This window comes from Balaenoptera acutorostrata, chromosome 7 (assembly GCF_949987535.1).
Source record: "Balaenoptera acutorostrata chromosome 7, mBalAcu1.1, whole genome shotgun sequence".
Classification (NCBI taxonomy): domain Eukaryota; kingdom Metazoa; phylum Chordata; class Mammalia; order Artiodactyla; family Balaenopteridae; genus Balaenoptera; species Balaenoptera acutorostrata.
Window position 1 is genome coordinate 3527069 of NC_080070.1, and position 18944 is coordinate 3546012.

At 44.4% G+C, this 18944-nt stretch overlaps 1 protein-coding gene across 4 annotated transcripts in view; it reads right to left on the reverse strand.

Moving 5' to 3' along the window:
* DPP6 (dipeptidyl peptidase like 6) overlaps positions 1 to 18944 on the reverse strand; it is a 977175-nt gene that overhangs the window by 391937 nt on the left and 566294 nt on the right. For all 4 annotated transcript variants that reach the window (XM_007165456.2, XM_057550287.1, XM_007165455.3 and 1 more), the window contains exon 3: positions 14886 to 14984. In XM_007165456.2, coding sequence (XP_007165518.1) covers positions 14886 to 14984 — 99 coding nt within the window. The remainder of the gene's footprint in view (positions 1 to 14885; positions 14985 to 18944) is intronic.

Below are 18944 nucleotides of genomic sequence, written 5' to 3' on the forward strand. Positions count from 1 at the left end.
GCAAATGGGCAGGATCTGTATACATCTGTCCTTTAGAATTCCTGACGTGGAACTTATCAACCCCCAAGTAACTAGCCTGGATTTACTGCAAATCTACTAGCAAAATGTCAGATTGGAAACAAAAACACAAAAGTCAGTCCTAAAAATAATTATCCAGCAACACTATTCTTGTGAGGTTTATCTGTTTGTTTCTTAGACATTTGTCTTTGCAGATCACAAGTGTCTTAAGGAAAGTATCTGGTGCCTGGAGGTGTTTGAGTGGAGGCTGAGAAGCTAACAGAGAAAACAAGTCAAACCGCAAAAGGAAGCACATGACCTGGTGGAGGAAGCAGAGCTCAGACTCCACCTGGCTGCCCTGCAGAGCCGGGTGGGGGGGGGGCGCTGATAACCCGGTCCCCCCATACCCGGCACTTCTGCTGTGACCCCCCAGGATGCCAGGCTCACATGAGACCAGCAGCAAGGGGGGTGCTGTATGCACTGGACGAGGCCACGGGCCACCTAGTGAGCTGGGTGATCCTGAGAGAGCCCAAGGGGAAAAGAAACTGCCCAGGGGACACCGTCTTGTGCTTCACAGACACGTCCAGACTCCCACTGTACGTAAGGATTCAACCTCACAATGACTCTATCAGTGCTCTTGTATGTAGTAAACAGACTTTCCACTGAACTCTGGGCAAGTTCTCAGAACCCTCAGAAGGTATTTTCAGTGTAAGTCAAACAGAACCCTTAAAAAGACCAGCTCTGCTACTCACGAGCTGTGTGACCCAGGGCAAGTGACTGAACCTCTCTGATCCTAGAGGTTACAGATCCTTATCTGTAACACTAGTGTTACTAGGAAGCATTCTGCTACATTGTCATTTCTGAGGTTTGTTCTATTTCCCCTTTACTTTTGGTGGGGATGAAAGCCCATCTAAGGGTCTGACCTGGGAGAAATTAACAAAATGAAGTCACTTTTCAGTTCCTTGCTTTGCAAAGCGTAGAAGTCCCAGAACTCTGTCTTTACTTTGGAAAAACTCCTTAATTTGGCTTTTTAGCTGTTATTGAGAAAGGCTGACTGGCAACCGAGGCAGGAACTCAGAGAGGGGGTTGCTGAGCACAGCTAAGTCATCTGCATAATGATGCTGCATAAACAAGTTGTTTGCTGTTTTCTCTGGGGATGGAGATTGTGGAGGAGCCCAGGATATTCAGAGAAGTAAAGAGTCTGAACACAGAAGAGAAGACTGTGACCCAAGAGACAGTCCCTGCTGGGACTTCAGGGTGTTGGGTCTGAAGCAGCAGATGTGAGGTTGGCCCTTAGGTTGGAAATCTGGACCTTTATAAAAGCCCCAAACCTGCTGAGCATTAAAAAAAAAAATCCAGATGCCATATCTGGACAAAACTCTAATTCAAAAAGATACATGCGCCCCTATGTTCATAGCAGCACTATTCACAATAGCCAAGACATAGAAACAACCTACATGTCCATCGACAGATGAATGGATAAAGATGTGGTATATATACACAACAGAATATTAGCCATAAAAAAGAATGAAAAATGCCATTTGCAGCAACGTGGATGGACCTAGAGATTATCATACGAAGTGAAGTCAGACAGAGAAAGACAAATACCATATGATATCACTTATATGTGGAATCTAAAATATGACACAAATGAACTTATCTACGAAACAGAAATGGACTCACGGACATAGAGAACAGACTTGTGGTTGCCAGCGGTGGGGGCACTGGGGCGGGATGGATTGGGAGTTTAGGATGAGCGGATGCGAACTATTACATACAGGATGGATAAACAACAAGGTCCTACTGTATAGCACAGGGAACTATACTCAGTACCCTGGGATAAGCTATAATGGAAAAGAATATTAAAAAAGAATGTATATATGTGTATAACTGAGTCACTTTGCTGTATAACAGAAACTAACACAATATTGTAAATCAGCTATACATAAAAAAAAAAAAATCCAGCTGCCAACATGTCTATTTGTATAAACTCCCCCTATTTCTGCTCCAATAAGATATAAGAAGAGACAAGAAAAAAGGTGAATTCCATATCAACCACTTGCAAGCCACCAGATATTAGAAGGATCTACCCCGGCACTCAGAACGCCTCCTTCTGGAAGATCCCCAGCTTGCAAAGACAGCACAGGACACCGGCCATTCGGTTTGCCCAGGAGGCCCCCGAGACATTTAAACTGGGAACAGGAGGTTCACGCTAACTTTGCAGGCAGCTCTGACTGATGTGCCCAGCCCCTGCCGGCACCCTGTCGCTCTGGGCATCTGTGCAGGGCAGTGAGGGTGAGTTCAGAGGTTCTGCGATGGAAGCGGCAGCAGCAGAGCAAGGCCACTGGGTTTGGGGAAGCCCTCTAAGCAAGCGGGAGAAAGGAGGCACTGCGAATTCTCCGAGGCAGGGACGCCAAGGGGCCTTCAGAAGAGGGAGGGGCAACGGCCACCCCTAAGCTGCTCCATCTTCCGGGGTGTGTAAGTGTTCTCCTCCCTGACCCCCAACCCTGCCTGAAAGTCTGCCATTAAGCAGCTTTGTGTCCTTCAGTTTGCGAGGACAGGGGAGTGAGCGTCCGTGCAGGGGACAGAGTGGAGGCGAGAGAGGCTCGTCAGCACGGGGGACGCAGCAGAGCACAGGACGGACAGTGAGGCGGGGGTCAGTCTGCGAAGAAGCCAGAAAACACAACAAAGTACTGAAAAGGCCACCAGACAAGTGAGCTTATCTACAAAACAGAAGTAGAGGCACAGATGTAGAAAACAAGCTTATGGTCACCAGGGGGTAAGGGAGGGGAGGAACGAATTGGGAGACTGGGATTAACACACACACACACTACTATATGTAAAACAGATAACCAATAAGGACCTGCTGTACAGCACAGGGAACCCTACTCAATCCTCTGTAATGACCTAGATGGGAAAAGAATCTAAAGAAGAGTGTATACATGTATACATATAACTGATTCACTTTGCTGTACACCTGAAACTCACACAACATCGTAAATCAACTCTACTCCAATAAAAATTTTTAAAAATAAAAAAATAGTAAAAGAAAAGAAAAGGCCACCACTTTCTGTAGGACCTGGGTTCCAACAGTGCATGTAAAGGACTTATCACAGCTTCTGGCACATTTTGCATATAATCAATAAATGGCAAGGATAAAAATTATGAGGGGTGAACACCTCCAGTATCAGGAGCTGTCTCTACCATCCATTAGAGTCTCCCTATTAGAGCAGGAAAATAGAATTGGATACATCTTTATCATTACACACGTTACGTGTGATTTCTTACAATGCCAAGAGTCACCACAAATAAAGAACCTGGTTGTCCTTCAGTCAACCAGAAATTCATTTACCCAGAGTCCTCGTCCATGAATACTCGATCTGCCCGACCCCTGAGTCATTCATTCAGTCAAGTAATATTTACAGAAACTTTATCACATGCCAGACACTCTGCCCTATGAGGGAAATAGGACAGTCACAACAACATGCTTACGGCCTTAAGAAGCTTGCTGTCAAGGGCAAGGCAGAGATGCAAACAAACACCTGAACACAAAATTAGATATGCCATGGGCACAGGATTGATGGGTCATCAGGGATTACACTCATTTATGGAAGAGATCAAGTGATTCATTTTTTATTAATTAAGAAGGTGATCAACGTTTGAAAAGGTGTCAGTGATCATTAATTAGCCTCTAGTAGGCTGATGTGGTTAAGGGCTTGGTCAGATAATTTAATTGAAACAATAAATGAAAAAGTCAGTGCTTGTGTGAGGGTCACTGCACTCAAGGATGCAGAGTCTCTAAATAATACAACTTCCCGATTTGCTTTTAAAAGAGCATTCTAGACACAGAGGAATCTCACCCCTGGGCTCAACAGCTGCAGAAAAGTTAGGACTTATGTAACTTCACAGGCTCCCTCGATCTGGATGAAAAGTAAAATAAAACAAAACTTGTGAGTCCTGGGCTGTGCGCTGCGGGGGTGAAAGTACCCTTGACATTCCACTGTTGGGAGGACAACCTGCCCTGCACTCTGACCGAGTCTTGAAGGCGGATCTCCTTCAGTGGCATGTGGTACCTCAGGGTGCACCCTGAGTGATGTGGGCGGGATGCTCAGGAAAAGCCCTGACCAGCCTTGAAGCCCTGGAACAGCCATAGAACATTCTGAAAACTGTCTCTCCACCTCACTGAGGATGAAACACAACATGTCAATCTCACTTGAGATCTCTTTCCTCAAGAAAAAAAATATATGGGTGCATGTGTGAGTGTGTGTGTGTGTGTGTGTGTGTGTGTGTGTGTTTTCCTAGATCCAAAAAAAAAAAAGCCTGTCCCTTTGAAATGCAAACAAGGTTGAAATGGGATTTCACTCTTCGCTCCTGCCAAAGGTCTGCATTCAATTCAATAAAGACAGAGGTTGTATCTAAATTCCCACAGAAGCGGCACTTGCCAGCTGTAAAGTGATGAAAAGATTCAGAACACGGCTCTCTTTGCTGGGAGAGTGTCGGCCCAGCTCAGCCTGCAGAGATGCAACTCCTCAAACCAGGAATTACTACAAGCAGCAGGGCCTGGGTGCTGCAGTCATTTAAGGGACTGAAGGGCCCCCCTCAGACAGAAGACCAAAAACAAAGAGTGTGATGTTCACATAGTGTCCACGCCCCTTGGAAAGGGAAGAACCAGCCTGGCCCCCCTCTGCCCCAGACGCTCCTTTAGCTGCTGGTGAAGCAGGTCCAGCCTTGCAGAGTGGGCTGCGTCCCAAGGCTGGGGGCCCTAAGACGATGCTCCAGGTGATGCCCTGATGGACGTTTTACAGAGTTCTACCACAGCCTGGCGGAGGGAGCAGCTACTTCTCCTGGCGGAGGGAGCAACTACTTCTCCTTGGGAAAAGCCAGAGAGGATTTATTTTGGATCAAGCCATAAAGAGCAAATGAGAGCTTCTGAAGCACAGAATTGTTGAATAAAAGCACACTCACACTCACTCACACACACACATACACACACACATACACAGAGAGCAGACAAAGGCATTAAGTTACTGAACGTAGCTACTGTTCTCATTTGTTACACACTGCTATTATCGCTTCTACTGCCCCGGGCACTAAATCCTACCCTCTTTTGATTGTTTCCTGCCGGTAACTCCAATAGAAAACCTCGCAGGACAGTTAGCAGATAATCGGTTTAGCTCAGATACTGGAAATATGGGAGATGCACGAGGAAGAAGGCAGAAGGACGCAGAGAGGCAGCTGGGGAACTGTCTTGGTCTGCGGATACAGGAGCCGTGGTGGGGGTGGGCTTTACTGCACTAAGACGTAACTGGCCTCACGCCAGATGGCTGGGTTTCTCTCCTCCCGAGGAAAGGGGGAAACCTCGAAAACTACAATAGAAGCGAGAGAAAGTATTCAATAAATTGGTGCTTGACCCGAACATGTACTCTAATTACATTTCATCTGTTTCTCAGGGGCTTTAATAAGACCCGGTGATGCTCTTCGATGTGCATTTTATGTAATGACTTCAAATGATTACTATTATTATCTCCTTCCACACACCGAGCCACGGAAGAACATTTTCACTCTTTGAAACCTGTCCTTTCTGGGCATTCCTTTTCAGTGACTGCTGGCCGATCGGTACAGGCAGTGCCGAATAACCCCCAGGGAACTTTCTGACTCTCTGCAATTCTAAGACTTAATGGTTTTCATTGAAAAAATGTGGCCTTCAAAAACAGCAGAAATACCCAAACCATTTTAAACTCGAATTCCACCTCCATCTAACCCCCTGAGCTTTAGGAAAAAAAAAATCTATCTGGTTTTTCAGAATAACAACCTAGAAGAAGAGAAAGCAAATATGGAAATCAAGCTGCTTTGAGCCCTGTGCACTATCTCCAATTTTACCTTCTAAAACATATACTTTTCCAGGATCAACCAGCCAGCTGTTATTTTCCTACATTCAAAGGAAGCAATTTTCTCCAATTTTACAGTATCTCTCACATAGCGTCCGAGAGACAGAGAGGGCTCTTTGCTCACAGGCGCCTGGATTAATGGAAGTGAGAATCAGCAGACAAGAGTCGAGAGATTCTGGAGCCAGAGGCCACCGTGGGCTTTCACCACGCTCCACTGAAGCTGAGGAGAGAGCAGGCTGGGAGGCCAGGCCTTGCCTGGAGCTTGCAGACAAGCTAATCCAGCCCCGGGCCTGCCTGCCTCCTGAAGATACTGGGCAGGGGAAAGCGGGTCCCGGAAAGGGGCAGGTGGCCTCGCCTTGCCCAGAGCACAGGGCATGGGGCTCATCAGCCCGTTGCCAAATTTCAGTCTAGGCTGTCTTCCCAAGAGAGAATCTGCAAAAGCAAATACACTTCTTGAGAACGTGTGTTGCCCAGGAGTCTCCCCAGGTGCTGCGGCATCAAACCACCTGTGCAGAATGACTGATGCCATAGATACAGAGGAGACCATTTTTCTGTTGTTGGCAAGTGCGATGAAGGGAAAGCAAAAAGCCGTTTATATACAAATATCACGCCCTGTTTCTGGAATTCGCCTTCCCCCCATTATAGTCTGAAACAGGGTTAGTAAGAGGGTAGTTGCCGTATAAACTAGTCTCATTAGGGGAAACAAACCCCAAACATGGGTTAGATTGTACAAGAGACTTGCAGAAAACGTGCTCCTGGCGCAGGTAGGGGTTTGCAGCCGCCGAGGGGCCTCTTCTCATTGCCGTGTCCTCCGCCTGCCATCACAAAGTCAGCCGAGCACTAGCTCTCCTGCATCGTCCTCTCCCAGGTCTTCTCTGAGGCCACCTCCTCAGCCCACTCCCCGCCCCCCAAGTGTAAGCAGCGCCTCAGCGATGCACGCTTTCCACGTCTCCAAGTGGCTCCCACCCCTCGCCGAGCATCATGCCCAGTTCTCAATACTTAAAGAACGTTCCACTGGGCGACCCTTCATCACCCTCTGCTCTGAACTCTGTATCTAATCACAGAAGCTGACTCACATCACTGGAGCGGTGGTCCTGGTTCACCAGGCTACCACCTCCGCGGCATCCTTGCCGCTCGTCTTCCCATCCCCCCCTTCTACACAGCCAGCACACCCTATTCATTTTCCGTTGTTCATGGTGCCTTGTCACATCTGTCACTTTGTTTCCACTCACAGCCAAAACTTTCAGTCTCTGAAGACTGACCAAATTAAGGCACATTTACGTACTGAGAGCCTCTGAAGACATTAAAATGATCAAGGAAATATGTTTATGATATGTGTTATAAACTTTTCCCCATGTGATAAATATAGTTAGCGTTGTCCCACATATTATGTTATCTAAAAGGATAAATATGAAAATGGAATGGTGGTGATTTCTAGTTGACGGAACTACAGGGGATTTATTTTCATCCTTTAAAATAGCCTTCATCTCTTTTCTAACTTACTATAGTAAATACGTAATTCAGATACAATAAAAATATTTGATACGGCAGTTAAGCCCAAGCTCCCACTGCGCCATTCCACTACTCTAAAACCTTCAGTTCCAACTCAACTCCGGTTTCTCTAAGTGCTATCCCTTCCTCACTGGCTACCCTCCTCTCCCAAGAACCTGCCTGAGCTGGTCCCACCTTCCCCTCTGCGCTCATCGATGGCTCTCTCTCTGGCTGGACACTGTTCACGGAGAGTCCACGCGGGCTCCTGCCCCGGCGCCTCTGTGGCTGTTGCTCCAGGCGGCCTGGAACGCCCTCCCCCAGAGAGCTTATCTGCACGCTTCTCACATTCCGGTCTCTGCTTAGATCAACTTCATCAGAAAGCATTTCCAACCATTCTGTGTAAAATAGCATGTCCGTAAGCTTCCTTATCTTTAAAAGTAGGTTGGTTTTTTTACTGCGGGCGGGAGAGGGGCGCGCCATGTGGCTTGTGGGATCTTAGTTCCCCGACCAGGGATTGAACCCAGACCTTTGTCAGTGAAAGCGCGGAGTCCTAACCACTGGACTGCCAGGGAAGCCTCCAAAACTAGGTTAAGTAGCAAATGAGAAAATGTTCAAGCAGCGCCAGCAGATGGCCACAGACCGGGTACTTTGCTAGGTGCTGCGAACACCATGGTAAATAAAGAGAGGCAAATCCTATTTTTGTGGTGTTTACATGGAAGGAAAGACAGGTGTTGAGTAAATAATTATATTTAATGTGTGTAACAAAAGGTAAAGTCCAGGATGCATCAGAGCCTGAATCTAGAAGAGCTAGGCAGCAGAGAAAAGCCGGCAGCGGGAGTGAGAATTAGAGAGAGATCAAAGGAAAACGATAAACTGTAGGGGTGGTGCTGAGGAGGGATGAGAGTGGAATAGAGAAGAGGGGTGTTCTGGGCAGAAAGAACATCCTGTGAGAACCAGCCTGAGGGAAAAAGAAGACGGACTTCAGAAGCCATCAAAGAAGTTCAAGTCAGTCCAGAGCAAGAGAAAACTGGGGACACATAAGGGACAAGGCAGGAAAAGTAAGGGGACTGATCTCAGAGAGTCTGAGAAACAGAGAGTGCCCAGGGCCGGGGCTGCACACCCCTCCTGAGAGCAGTGGAAAGCCAGGGAAAGTTCTGTGACAGGAGACTGGGGGCGGGGAGATGAGTCCTGGACACGTGAACTTGAAGTGTCCACAAGACATCCTGGTGGACATGTAAATCAGTCAGTGAGACACACACACACAACACACTCAGAAGAGCGTTTGAGCTGGAGCTGCAGAACTGAAACTCAGTGGCATATAGACAGTAACTAGAGTCATGGGACTGAATGAGTGTACAGAGGCCTGAGGACTTCAGACATCTAAAGGTGGAAACATAAACACTCCACCCATGTGAGTGACCCCTTCTGCTTGCACCAGAGCCATTACCTGAGGGTCCACTGAGGAGCACGGCTCCTGGTCGTGTCTGCTGCCACGCCTGTCTCCAGTCCTGTATCCTTCAGATGAACCAGCTGACAAATATGCCAATGGCAGTCAGCAGTGTCTGACTGAATCTAAGATGGGCTCTGAGTATTCTGAAGGCGGAGCTGGCAGAAGTTCTTGGTGGATTAGATATGAAGTACAAGAAAAAGAGCAAAGTAAACGATGACTCCAAGTTTTTCAGCCTGTTCTGCCAGAAGAATAAATTTCTCATCAGCTGAATTGGAAGAGGCTGTGCCTAGAGCAGGTGGGTTTGTTTTTTTTGTTTGTTTGTTTTGGGTGGGGAGGTAGATCAAGAACTCAGATTTGGCGATACTAGAGTTAGGGTTGTGATGTCTATGAGACATCTGAGAACTTCAGGAGAGAGGTCTGGTCTGGAGAATAAGCTAGGAGTCATTGGTAGGTGAGTATTTTGAGCCATGAGACTAGATGAAAGCACAGACGGAATGAGTGTAGATACCAAAAGGTGAGGATGAAGACTGAGTTCCGGGCCCACCAACATCAAAAGTCGGAGAGAAGAGCGAGAACCAGCACAGGCGTCTGAGAAGGAGCTGCCCATGAGGCAGAAATAAAACCAAGAGAATGTGATGACCTATAGGTCAAGTGAGAAAGTTGGTGCAGGTAGAGGGAGTAATCAATTGTGTCAAATGCTGCTGATCATTAGATTAAGATGAGGTCTGAGACGTGACCATGGAATTTAGCAACCTGGAGGTTATTGGTGACCTTGACAAGAGGAGAGTCAGGGAGTGCTGGGGGTGAAAGCCTAACTAGAGTGGGCTTAGCAAGAACTGGAGAAGAGTAATCTGAGATGTCACAGAGAGACAACTGTTTCAAGCTGCAAAGGAGAACAAGAAATTGGGCAGTGCCCAGTGGGGAAGGTGGAGTCACGCTAAGCTTTGTGTGTGTGTTTCGGTGAGACAAATAAGAGCATATCTGCCTGATGATGGGAATAATCTGACACAGAGATTAAAAAATGAACACTTAGAGAAGAAAGGAGACATTTGCTACAATTATTCCTCAAGTAAGTGAAGCAAGTTCACCTCTGAGTTTTGTAGATGGAGCGCAGACAGGTCATCTGTGGTTACAGGCTGGGGGAGGGGCAGAGCGCATGGCAGGTGCAGATGGTGGTGGGTAAGGAGATGTGATGGTGAGAGTATTCTTAAGCTTTCTTCTGGTAGTTTTAGATGAGAAGTAGGATGGGAAGAAGGTTGGAGAAAATTAAGGAGAGAGGAGAAGGTCTGAAATGATCCATCATCTAGGAGTTGCAAAAGAGGGGACAAGACAGCCCAGGAAGACTGGTCCATGGACATAAATGGACTTAAGTGTCTGAAGTAACCAAAAGACCTCATCACAGCGGCTACCTCATATCTCAGAATCCCAGCACGGCACATTAAACGATCCAAAAGGTTGAGAAGTCCAATGTGGTCACTTATACAAGACAGAAGAATTTACTCAACTAAGCAAATATGCGGTGAGGCTACACCCTGGGCAATTTCAGGAAGTGTATGCCTCTTCCTTTGTAGGAGGGAGTTCAGAGTGAGCGCCGAGGGAGTTCAGATGTTGTCAGTTCTACTGCTCTACACACCTCATCTGACTTGACCCAGGGGTTGCAACAAATATGTGAGGGAAGTCTACAAGAGCTTTTGGACGTTAGAGAATTTGAAGACTGTTACACCAATCATTTTCAGAAAAGGTAGATCAAAAAATTGTCTCTAGTATAAAAATGGGTGAGGAGAAATTTAACTCCAACCCAACCCATTTTCCCCTGGTAAATAAAGCATATTTAGTTCTAGACTATTAACTCCAATATTAAACCCAAGATACATTTGTTAACTTTAGTAGTTAATATGCACTAAAAAAGCCAAGTCTCTTTCTCTGTGGGGAATTACCCCATTTTTCTTGATCACTTGGGTATTTTGTTAGTTCAACATAGGCACCATGAGAATAACGGATACTACAATAGAAAATTTAAGGAATGGCAATTCTGAAATACTTACAACCTATAGCCTTGCTTAAAACACACAATATAACCAGTGAGGTTGTGAGAGAAATTGGCTGGAGACAGGGGGCTTCGATTCTATATGATGTAGCAGTTTACAGAAACCAGAGAGACCTAGGTTCAAGTCTGAATTTTGCTACTTATTAACTGTGTGATGTTGATCAAGTCATTTAAACACCCTTGGCTCAGTTTCCTCATCCGTAAAATGTGAATAATGGTAGTTGTGAGAATTAAATGATTTAGTTTGTGCAAAGCACTTAGTAGACAGCTTAAGATATGGGAAACCCTCAGTAGTTGATGGTAATGGTGATGGTGATGGTGGTGATGGTGATGATGATGTGATGATGGTGACTGTGATGATGATGATGGTGGTGGTGACAATGATGATGATGGTGGTGGTGGGGTGATGATGGTGGTGATGATGGTGATGATGATATGATGATATGATATGATGATGATGATGATGATGATGATGATGGTGATGATGATGGTGATGATGGTGATGATGATGGTGGTGATGGTGATGATGATGTGATGATGGTGACTGTGATGATGATGATGGTGGTGGTGACAATGATGATGGTGGTGGTGGTGGTGGTGATAATGATGTGATGATGATGGTGATGGTGATGATGATGTGGTGATGGTGATGATGGTGGTGATGATGGTGATGATGATGATGATGGTGATGATGATGTGATGATGGTGATTGTGATGATGATGGTGGTGATGGTGATGATGGTGATGATGGTGGTGATGATGGTGGTGATGGTGATGATGATGTGATGATGATGATGGTGATGGTGATGATGATGTGATGATGGTGACTGTGATGATGATGATGGTGGTGGTGACAATGATGATGGTGGTGGTGGTGGTGATAATGATGTGATGATGATGATGGTGATGATGATGTGATGATGGTGACTGTGATGATGATGGTGGTGGTGGTGACAGTGATGATGATGGTGGTGGTGGTGATAGTGACAGTTAAGGAAGAAGAAGGGGAGGAGGCACAGACAGAGGAGAAAGGAGGAAGAAGAGGAGAAAAATGAGGTTGCCGTAGTGATGATGGTGGTAGATGGTGGTGGTGGTGGTGGGTGGTGACTCCAAGTCTGCCACAGGGAAACTGTTCCAGAGGCAAAAAAAAATGCTTGCATTTTGGGGGTCCATGGGCAATTTGCCTGCTACATTGTAGACACTCAATAATCACTAATTGAATGAATTAATGTTCTGATAATTTCTAAAGCTCATCTCAGCTCCACAACATTTGATAATCCTATGAATGTACAGTAGTCTTTCTGTGGATCTTCACATTTAGACTTGTAATGGAAAAAATTAATGAATTCTTTGTGGTATTTGTAAAAATCCATTATGAAGGCACAGTTAATCACGACAGTTACTTCATCCACTTTAAGCTATTACATCTTCAGGGAGCAAGAAGAAAGGGACTGATCAGGAAGAGGAATAAGTGAAAGAACAGTTGGAGGGCGGCAGCTAAAAGGGTACGGGGAAACCAGTTATGGTCCCTCACATTCTTGACAGTGCCTGGTCTCTGGGGAGACCTGACCACCTGGTTAATTTGCAATAAAACTTCACACTGTGCTTACATTTACAAAGGAAGAATCCACTTAAGAAAGCTCCTGGACACCAAAGTCATGTTTATTTGAACCACAGGTGGTCTTATGAGTAGACTTAACCTGCTAAAACAGAGAGCCTGGGCATTTTCTGCTGGGACACAAGGCCACTTCTCAACTGCTGGTATTAACGCCCAACTTTGTGGATATAACAAAATCTTGGCTGGCTTCCTCTGTCCAGAAAGCCAGCACATCTCAGAACCAGCTCTACGCATCTGCAGCATAAATTAGCTCATGAGATACAAACACCTTTCAACAGTAACCAACACGGGTTCCTGCAGAAACTTAGGTGCCCCTGGGCCTCCAGATCTCTGCTTACACTTTTTAAATTTTTTGCACAGGGAAAGCTAGCTGGTTTAGGCCAAGTCTGAGACCATGGGCACCCTAATATAAAGATTTCCCTATATTATTTTAGCACCTCATGGAGTCTTTGCAGGGCCCCCTCTGACCTGCTCTGAACCCTATACCTTTGAGACCAAGTTTATGCACCATCTTTGAAACTCCTTCTCAGGAAGAATGAGGAAATCACATCCTTCCTGCACTTTGTTTCACGACTGCCTTTGGCCACTCCCTGTTTTGTCTCCAGAATGACTTTGTGCTCCTTGAGAGTAATCATCTTTTATTCCCAAGATCAGGCCCAGAGCACACTATCCATGCTTACCTCCTTCCTCCACAACGGGTAAATACAAACAGGAAGCAGATGCTAAGTCCCCCTCAAAACCAAAGGTAAAATTACTTCCTCAGTCAAATAACAAAGACCTTGGCTCTGTCTATGTTTTGGATTTCCATGTGCCCCCCACTGGCATTCACAATACACTGCTCTCATTTCTCCCCATTTCCGTCTTATAAAATACATTCCCTCTGAGATTCAGCTACTTCTTTAATTTTTAAATAAGTGAATCTAAGGATCAGAAATTAATACCTAAGCCATAGTGCGGGACAAAGGAGAAGCTACTGCCCTAGTGGGAGACTAAAGGCAAAAAGTCAATACTGGTTGATTTTCAAGAGTTTGTGGGGGCTTCCCTGGTGGCGCAGTGGTTAAGAATCCGCCTGCCGAGGCAGGGGACACGGGTTCAAGCCCTGGTCCGGGAAGATCCCACATGCCGCGGAGCAACTAAGCCCGTACACCGCAACTACTGAGCCTGCGCTCTAGAGCCCACGAGCCACAACTACTGAGCTCGTGTGCCTAGAGCCCGTGCTCCGCAACAAGAGAAGCCACCGCGGTGAGAGGTCTACACACTGCAACGAAGAGTAGCCCCCGCTCGCTGCAACTAGAGAAAGTCCGTGCACAGCAACAAAGACCCAACACAGCCAAAAATAAATAAATTTATTAAAAAAAAAAAAAGAGTTTGTGAAGCATAAGAAGCATTTCAAAGGAGTCTGACAGCAAGAAAACATAATCACATGGTGTCACTCAACAAAACAGTAGTGGAAAGAGCACAAAAGGGGAAGTAAGGAGACAGGCTTCCAGCCACAGCTGTGTCACTAACTAGCTCTGTGACCACAGAAAATTCACTTAACCTCTCTGGGCCTCATTTACTATAGAAGCCAGGATGTGAACTAGACCTCTAGCATTCCACTACAAAGGTTCTTTGACCTGAGGATTAATTTTCAAGTGCATCCCACTGAGGCTAAGACTAAACGCAAACAATATCCATGGAGATAGCAGCAGAGGTTCTAGGACCAGACTACACAAGAGGGATGCAGCAAAGCCTGCAGAAGATGGGGAGCAGTCATTTACATCTTTCCTCCCAGGACTGCACTCTAAAAATTATTTCAGACCCAACTACAGGAAATAGACTGTTTTGAACCAAAACATGCATTATAAACATACTGCCTTTTGCCACCAGTTCTATTTTGCTTTATTGTTTAAAAAAATCAGCCCAAAGAAGATTTCATCCAGATTAAAGTTCAAGAGGAAAATTAATTTATCTGCATCTATGCACGAGGCTCCGCTGTGTCTTTCATTAGACAGCATTCTAGAAGAAACCTTTTCGTTCCCTTTGGCCCTTGTATCTAGTTGGCGTGAAAGCAAGAGGAGTACAAAAGGGAATGAAGAACATGGGGAAAGGAGGAAGGCTCAGCTGTGTCTCTCCCTGCCCTGTTGCTTAGCAACAGCTCACATGTCCGTCTGAGAAATTACGATTCAGGGAGGCGACACGGAGGACCCATTTCTCATGAAGAAGCAGCCTGATTTTACCAGATACACATTTTCGTAGACTGATAATAAGATGGTCATCACAGCAAGAGCTCTGAGGGTCCGCGTCTACAGCCAGAGAGAGAAGGTGAAAGGCAAACTACGAAACCCAAACTCTCAAAACGTGGCAGAGAGTGGGAAAGTGCTTTCTCACATGCACTCAGGACTCGGGACTCACCACTTATCCACTTAGCCTCGGGATCATGAATTTTGAAATCTTCACTGAAGAGATCTTCCACAGTCACCTTCTTCTTTTGAGACAGACTGTTATCTTCCGCTAGAAAAGAACGAGGCAAATGGTCAAAAATTTTATTTTTTGGTAAAAAAAAAAAAAAGAGGACTATAAAACATTCTGATTGCCATTCAGAAATAGTATATATGGTATATAAAACATAATTTCTATAAGTAAGTGCTGCACAAAAGCATGCTTTCTGTTTTTAGCTAAGCTATCAAAAACTATGGTAAGGGGAAATCACAGTTCAGTAAAATGGCATCATTACGCCCCCTCTGCCTGCAAAACAAGAATGATCGTACTTCTTAGATATGAAGGTAAACAGTTGTTTCAAAACTGACTGATGAGCAATAAGGCGGGAATAGTCAAGAAGGAAAGGATCTCAACTTTTTATGTAACCAGTCATTCATTAAGCATTTATAACGCCAACTGCAGATAACATGTTGGATGATGAAAATTCAAAGACAACTAACACATTCCTTAGGTATTTATTCTCCATGTGCCTCACTTGTCCCTGGCTGCCTTTGGGTCGGGGATTAGTTCTTCAGATAGAATCACGCCCCAAATTCTGTGTGCAAACTACCAGATTTTGCCCTCCCTTACCTGGATCACCAGGCTTGGGAGTGAGCACCTGGGATAAGACTTGAACATCCATCCCAAGAGGCAATGTTTAGCTAAGGGCCCCAGCGGGGAGACTTTAGGAACCTGGCAGCTTTTATTCTGTTTCCTGAGGTTGAAGTGTCTGGGGTTTTAGATCTGCCTCAGAAGACGTTCTCTCCAATGGCACAAAAATCCATTCATCTACTTTGAAAAGACAAAGGGCTCTTTGGGCATCTGACCTGTGAGACTAAGCAGATTAAACCCACAGAACACCAAACCACCTTCACTTCTTTTATAATAATAATAAGAAACTCTTTATCTTAACCATTTCTGATGTACATCATTTACCTAGAATGTTTATTTATGATCCCTCCCTCTTAAATAAAAGATGCCAGCTGTTGTGGTACTTTTCCTGAAGATTCAGGTCCTCATTTCTTCCATTTTGTGTTGGGCTGCTGTGTGGGGTATCCTCAGTGCTAATTAAGGTGTGGCGGTCTGTGTGCATCCTATGTGAGGTGGTTTCAGATCAGTATGTTTTTACATTTTGATGTTTGGTTATGTCTGTTTCTCTCCTCAATTTCTGGCTGTTGAGCCACCTTCACTTCTTGGGCTGTCACAATACTTGCCCTCAACAGTACCCTTTGCCTCTTTCAACTTTGTTTCAAAATCTGTGGCAGGTTGGGAAAACAGAAAGAATTTTTGTTATAGTACATAATGAAATAAGAATATAGAATCTCTGAATGAAATCTCCAAAGCTTCTTCTAGGATTCTAGCGCGTAGATTTTGTTACATCTCCTATGGTTTCTTTCTTTTGGCCTCCCTGGATGTGACAGATTACTGAAATTCTCAGAAACGTTGCACACTGATTTCTTGCATATCAAATAGGATTAATGTGTGTAAAAGTCTTTTGAAATTTACAGAATGATAAGGTTCAAGGTGGCCTTCTTGTTAGACCTGATTTTATGTGGAGCTCTCCCAGGGGCTGATCAAAACATGTTAAAACCAAACCAAGTTCTTCCCTCTAGGACCTTCCTATCTGTAATTGAAGCAGCCCCGAAAAAAGACACACCGCTTCAAACACAATGCATTTCAGTATGGAAGACAGACAATAAATGAAAATTTTAAAGATTACTAGACAACGGTCTAATAAAAGCTAGAGAATGGACTTGAGGATATGGGGAGGGGGAGGGGTAAGATGTGACAGGGTGAGAGAGTGGCATGGACATATATACACTACCAAATGTAAAATAGCTAGCTAGTGGGAAGCAGCCGCATAGCACAGGGAGATCAGCTCGGTGCTTTGTGACCACCTAGAGGGGTGGGATAGGGAAGATGGGAGGGAGGGAGACGCAAGAGGGAAGAGATATGGGAACATATGTATATGTATAACTGATTCACTTTGTTATAAAGCAGAAACTAACACACCACTGTAAAGCAATTATACTCCAATAAAGATGTTAAAAAAAAATCAGTCAGGATAGATAAGATTTAAACAATAAAGTGAATATCACAATAAAAAAAAAAGAAGTATACTTGCAACTAGTCAATAAGTAAGTGCACAGTACAGTGATTATAGACAATACTATATTATAAACATCAAACCTGTTTAGAGACTAGATCTTAATTATTCCTACCAAAAAAAAGATAATTATGTGACCTTATAGAGGGTGTTAGCTAACCCTACAAAGGCAATCGTATTGTAATATATAAATGTATCAAATCAACATGTTGTACACCTTAAACTTACACAATGTTTTATGTCAAATATATTTCAATTAAAATACAATAAATAAAATTTAAAAAGAAAAAAGAATAAAAATTTCAGAGACACTCAAGTATATGGTCAGAAAATAATCATATTAAAACTAAATTTTATCTAAGTAAACACCATTATTCAGGGATGATTCTAGCTCCGCATTTTGGTTATCCACATGTCTAATAAGAAAAGAATGAAAGACTGCCATTTCAACAAACTTTGGGTAAACTATGAAAAGCCAATTTATTCACTTTATGAAAAATTTTCTTTTCACTAATGACTGGGAGTTCATCCAAAAAAAAATATTTTTGTTTTTTTTTTGGCTGCGCCGCGTGGCACGCGGAACGTCCCCGACCAGGGATCGAACCCGTGCCCCCTGCATTGGAAGCGTGGCTTCTTAACCACTGCGCCACCAGGGAAGTCCAAAAATGTGTTTTATTTTTAAAAAACTATTACTTCCTCTGTTTTTAAAACATACTTGAAAATCTTACACGACTTACATAGGGACAGCTTGTGACGGCGGCATTATGATATACACTATACAAAGTGCTCCGCCCAAGCCAAGACACTTGATTGTGTCAGTAATCAGCTCTGCCTCCTCAAAACCATCACCACTGGCCTCTCTGGACCTTGACGGCTTGCTCACATGGTCAAGTGCTATCTGAGTTACTGACTTAACAGCCTGATGCATTCCAAAAACCCTTTGAGGTGGTGACAAGCACGGGTGACTGCCATGTTCAGGAGTCAGGCTGAGCCCTGAAGAATCACAAATGAAAGACCTTATAGCTGACCTTAAGAATCTCACAGAGCAATGGAACCAAGGCTGAAAAATGACCACACTGCAGCACTGACAGGGCTGAGGGCATCAGGACCTGGCATGCTAATATTTAAGGAGACTGCAGAATAAAAAGTAGGGGGAATTCCAGAAAGAATTCTTTGAGAAAAGAACCCCCTAGCCAAGATAAAAGAGATAAAAGAAGAACATTCAAGCTAGGAGGATTGCAAGGGCATCAAGGCATTGGTGAATGCAGTATTTTCAGGAAATTGTGAGCATGTCGACATTGGCGCAGTAGAAAGTGTGAGTTGAAAATGTCTCGAGATGAAGGTAGATTCTCTCATTATATCTGATATTCTGAAATTCCATTAGAAAATGTCTGCTTGTGGATCTTCTTTAAACATCCTGCTTCCCAGTCAGTACTATTTTCAGTCTAAGAACTACTTTCTCTGGATCAGGAATATTACTGGCAACTGTCTCAGTCAACATTACTGTTCCATCTTTCCAGACCCCACTGGACCTGCACAGGAGCTTTTAGGTCCAGCCTCCACACTCCTAGCTTCTTCTTTCACGTCTTTGGCATTTTTATGTCTTTGGGAGCATTTGCATGATTTCTTCAGCTCCATCTTCCACTTTATGAATTAGCATGATTTCTTCAGCTCCGTCTTCCACTTTATCTACTTGCATGATTTCTTCAGCTCCATTTTCCACTTTATTTTTTCTCTAGTGTGTCTAACTCTTCCATTTCACTACTGAGTTTTAAATTTTTAAATATATTTTAATTTCTAATGTTCCTAATTAGCTCTTTCTCAAGATCATTGACTCTTACAACTGCAAGTTCTTTTATCACATCGATCATTAAAAAAAAAACAAC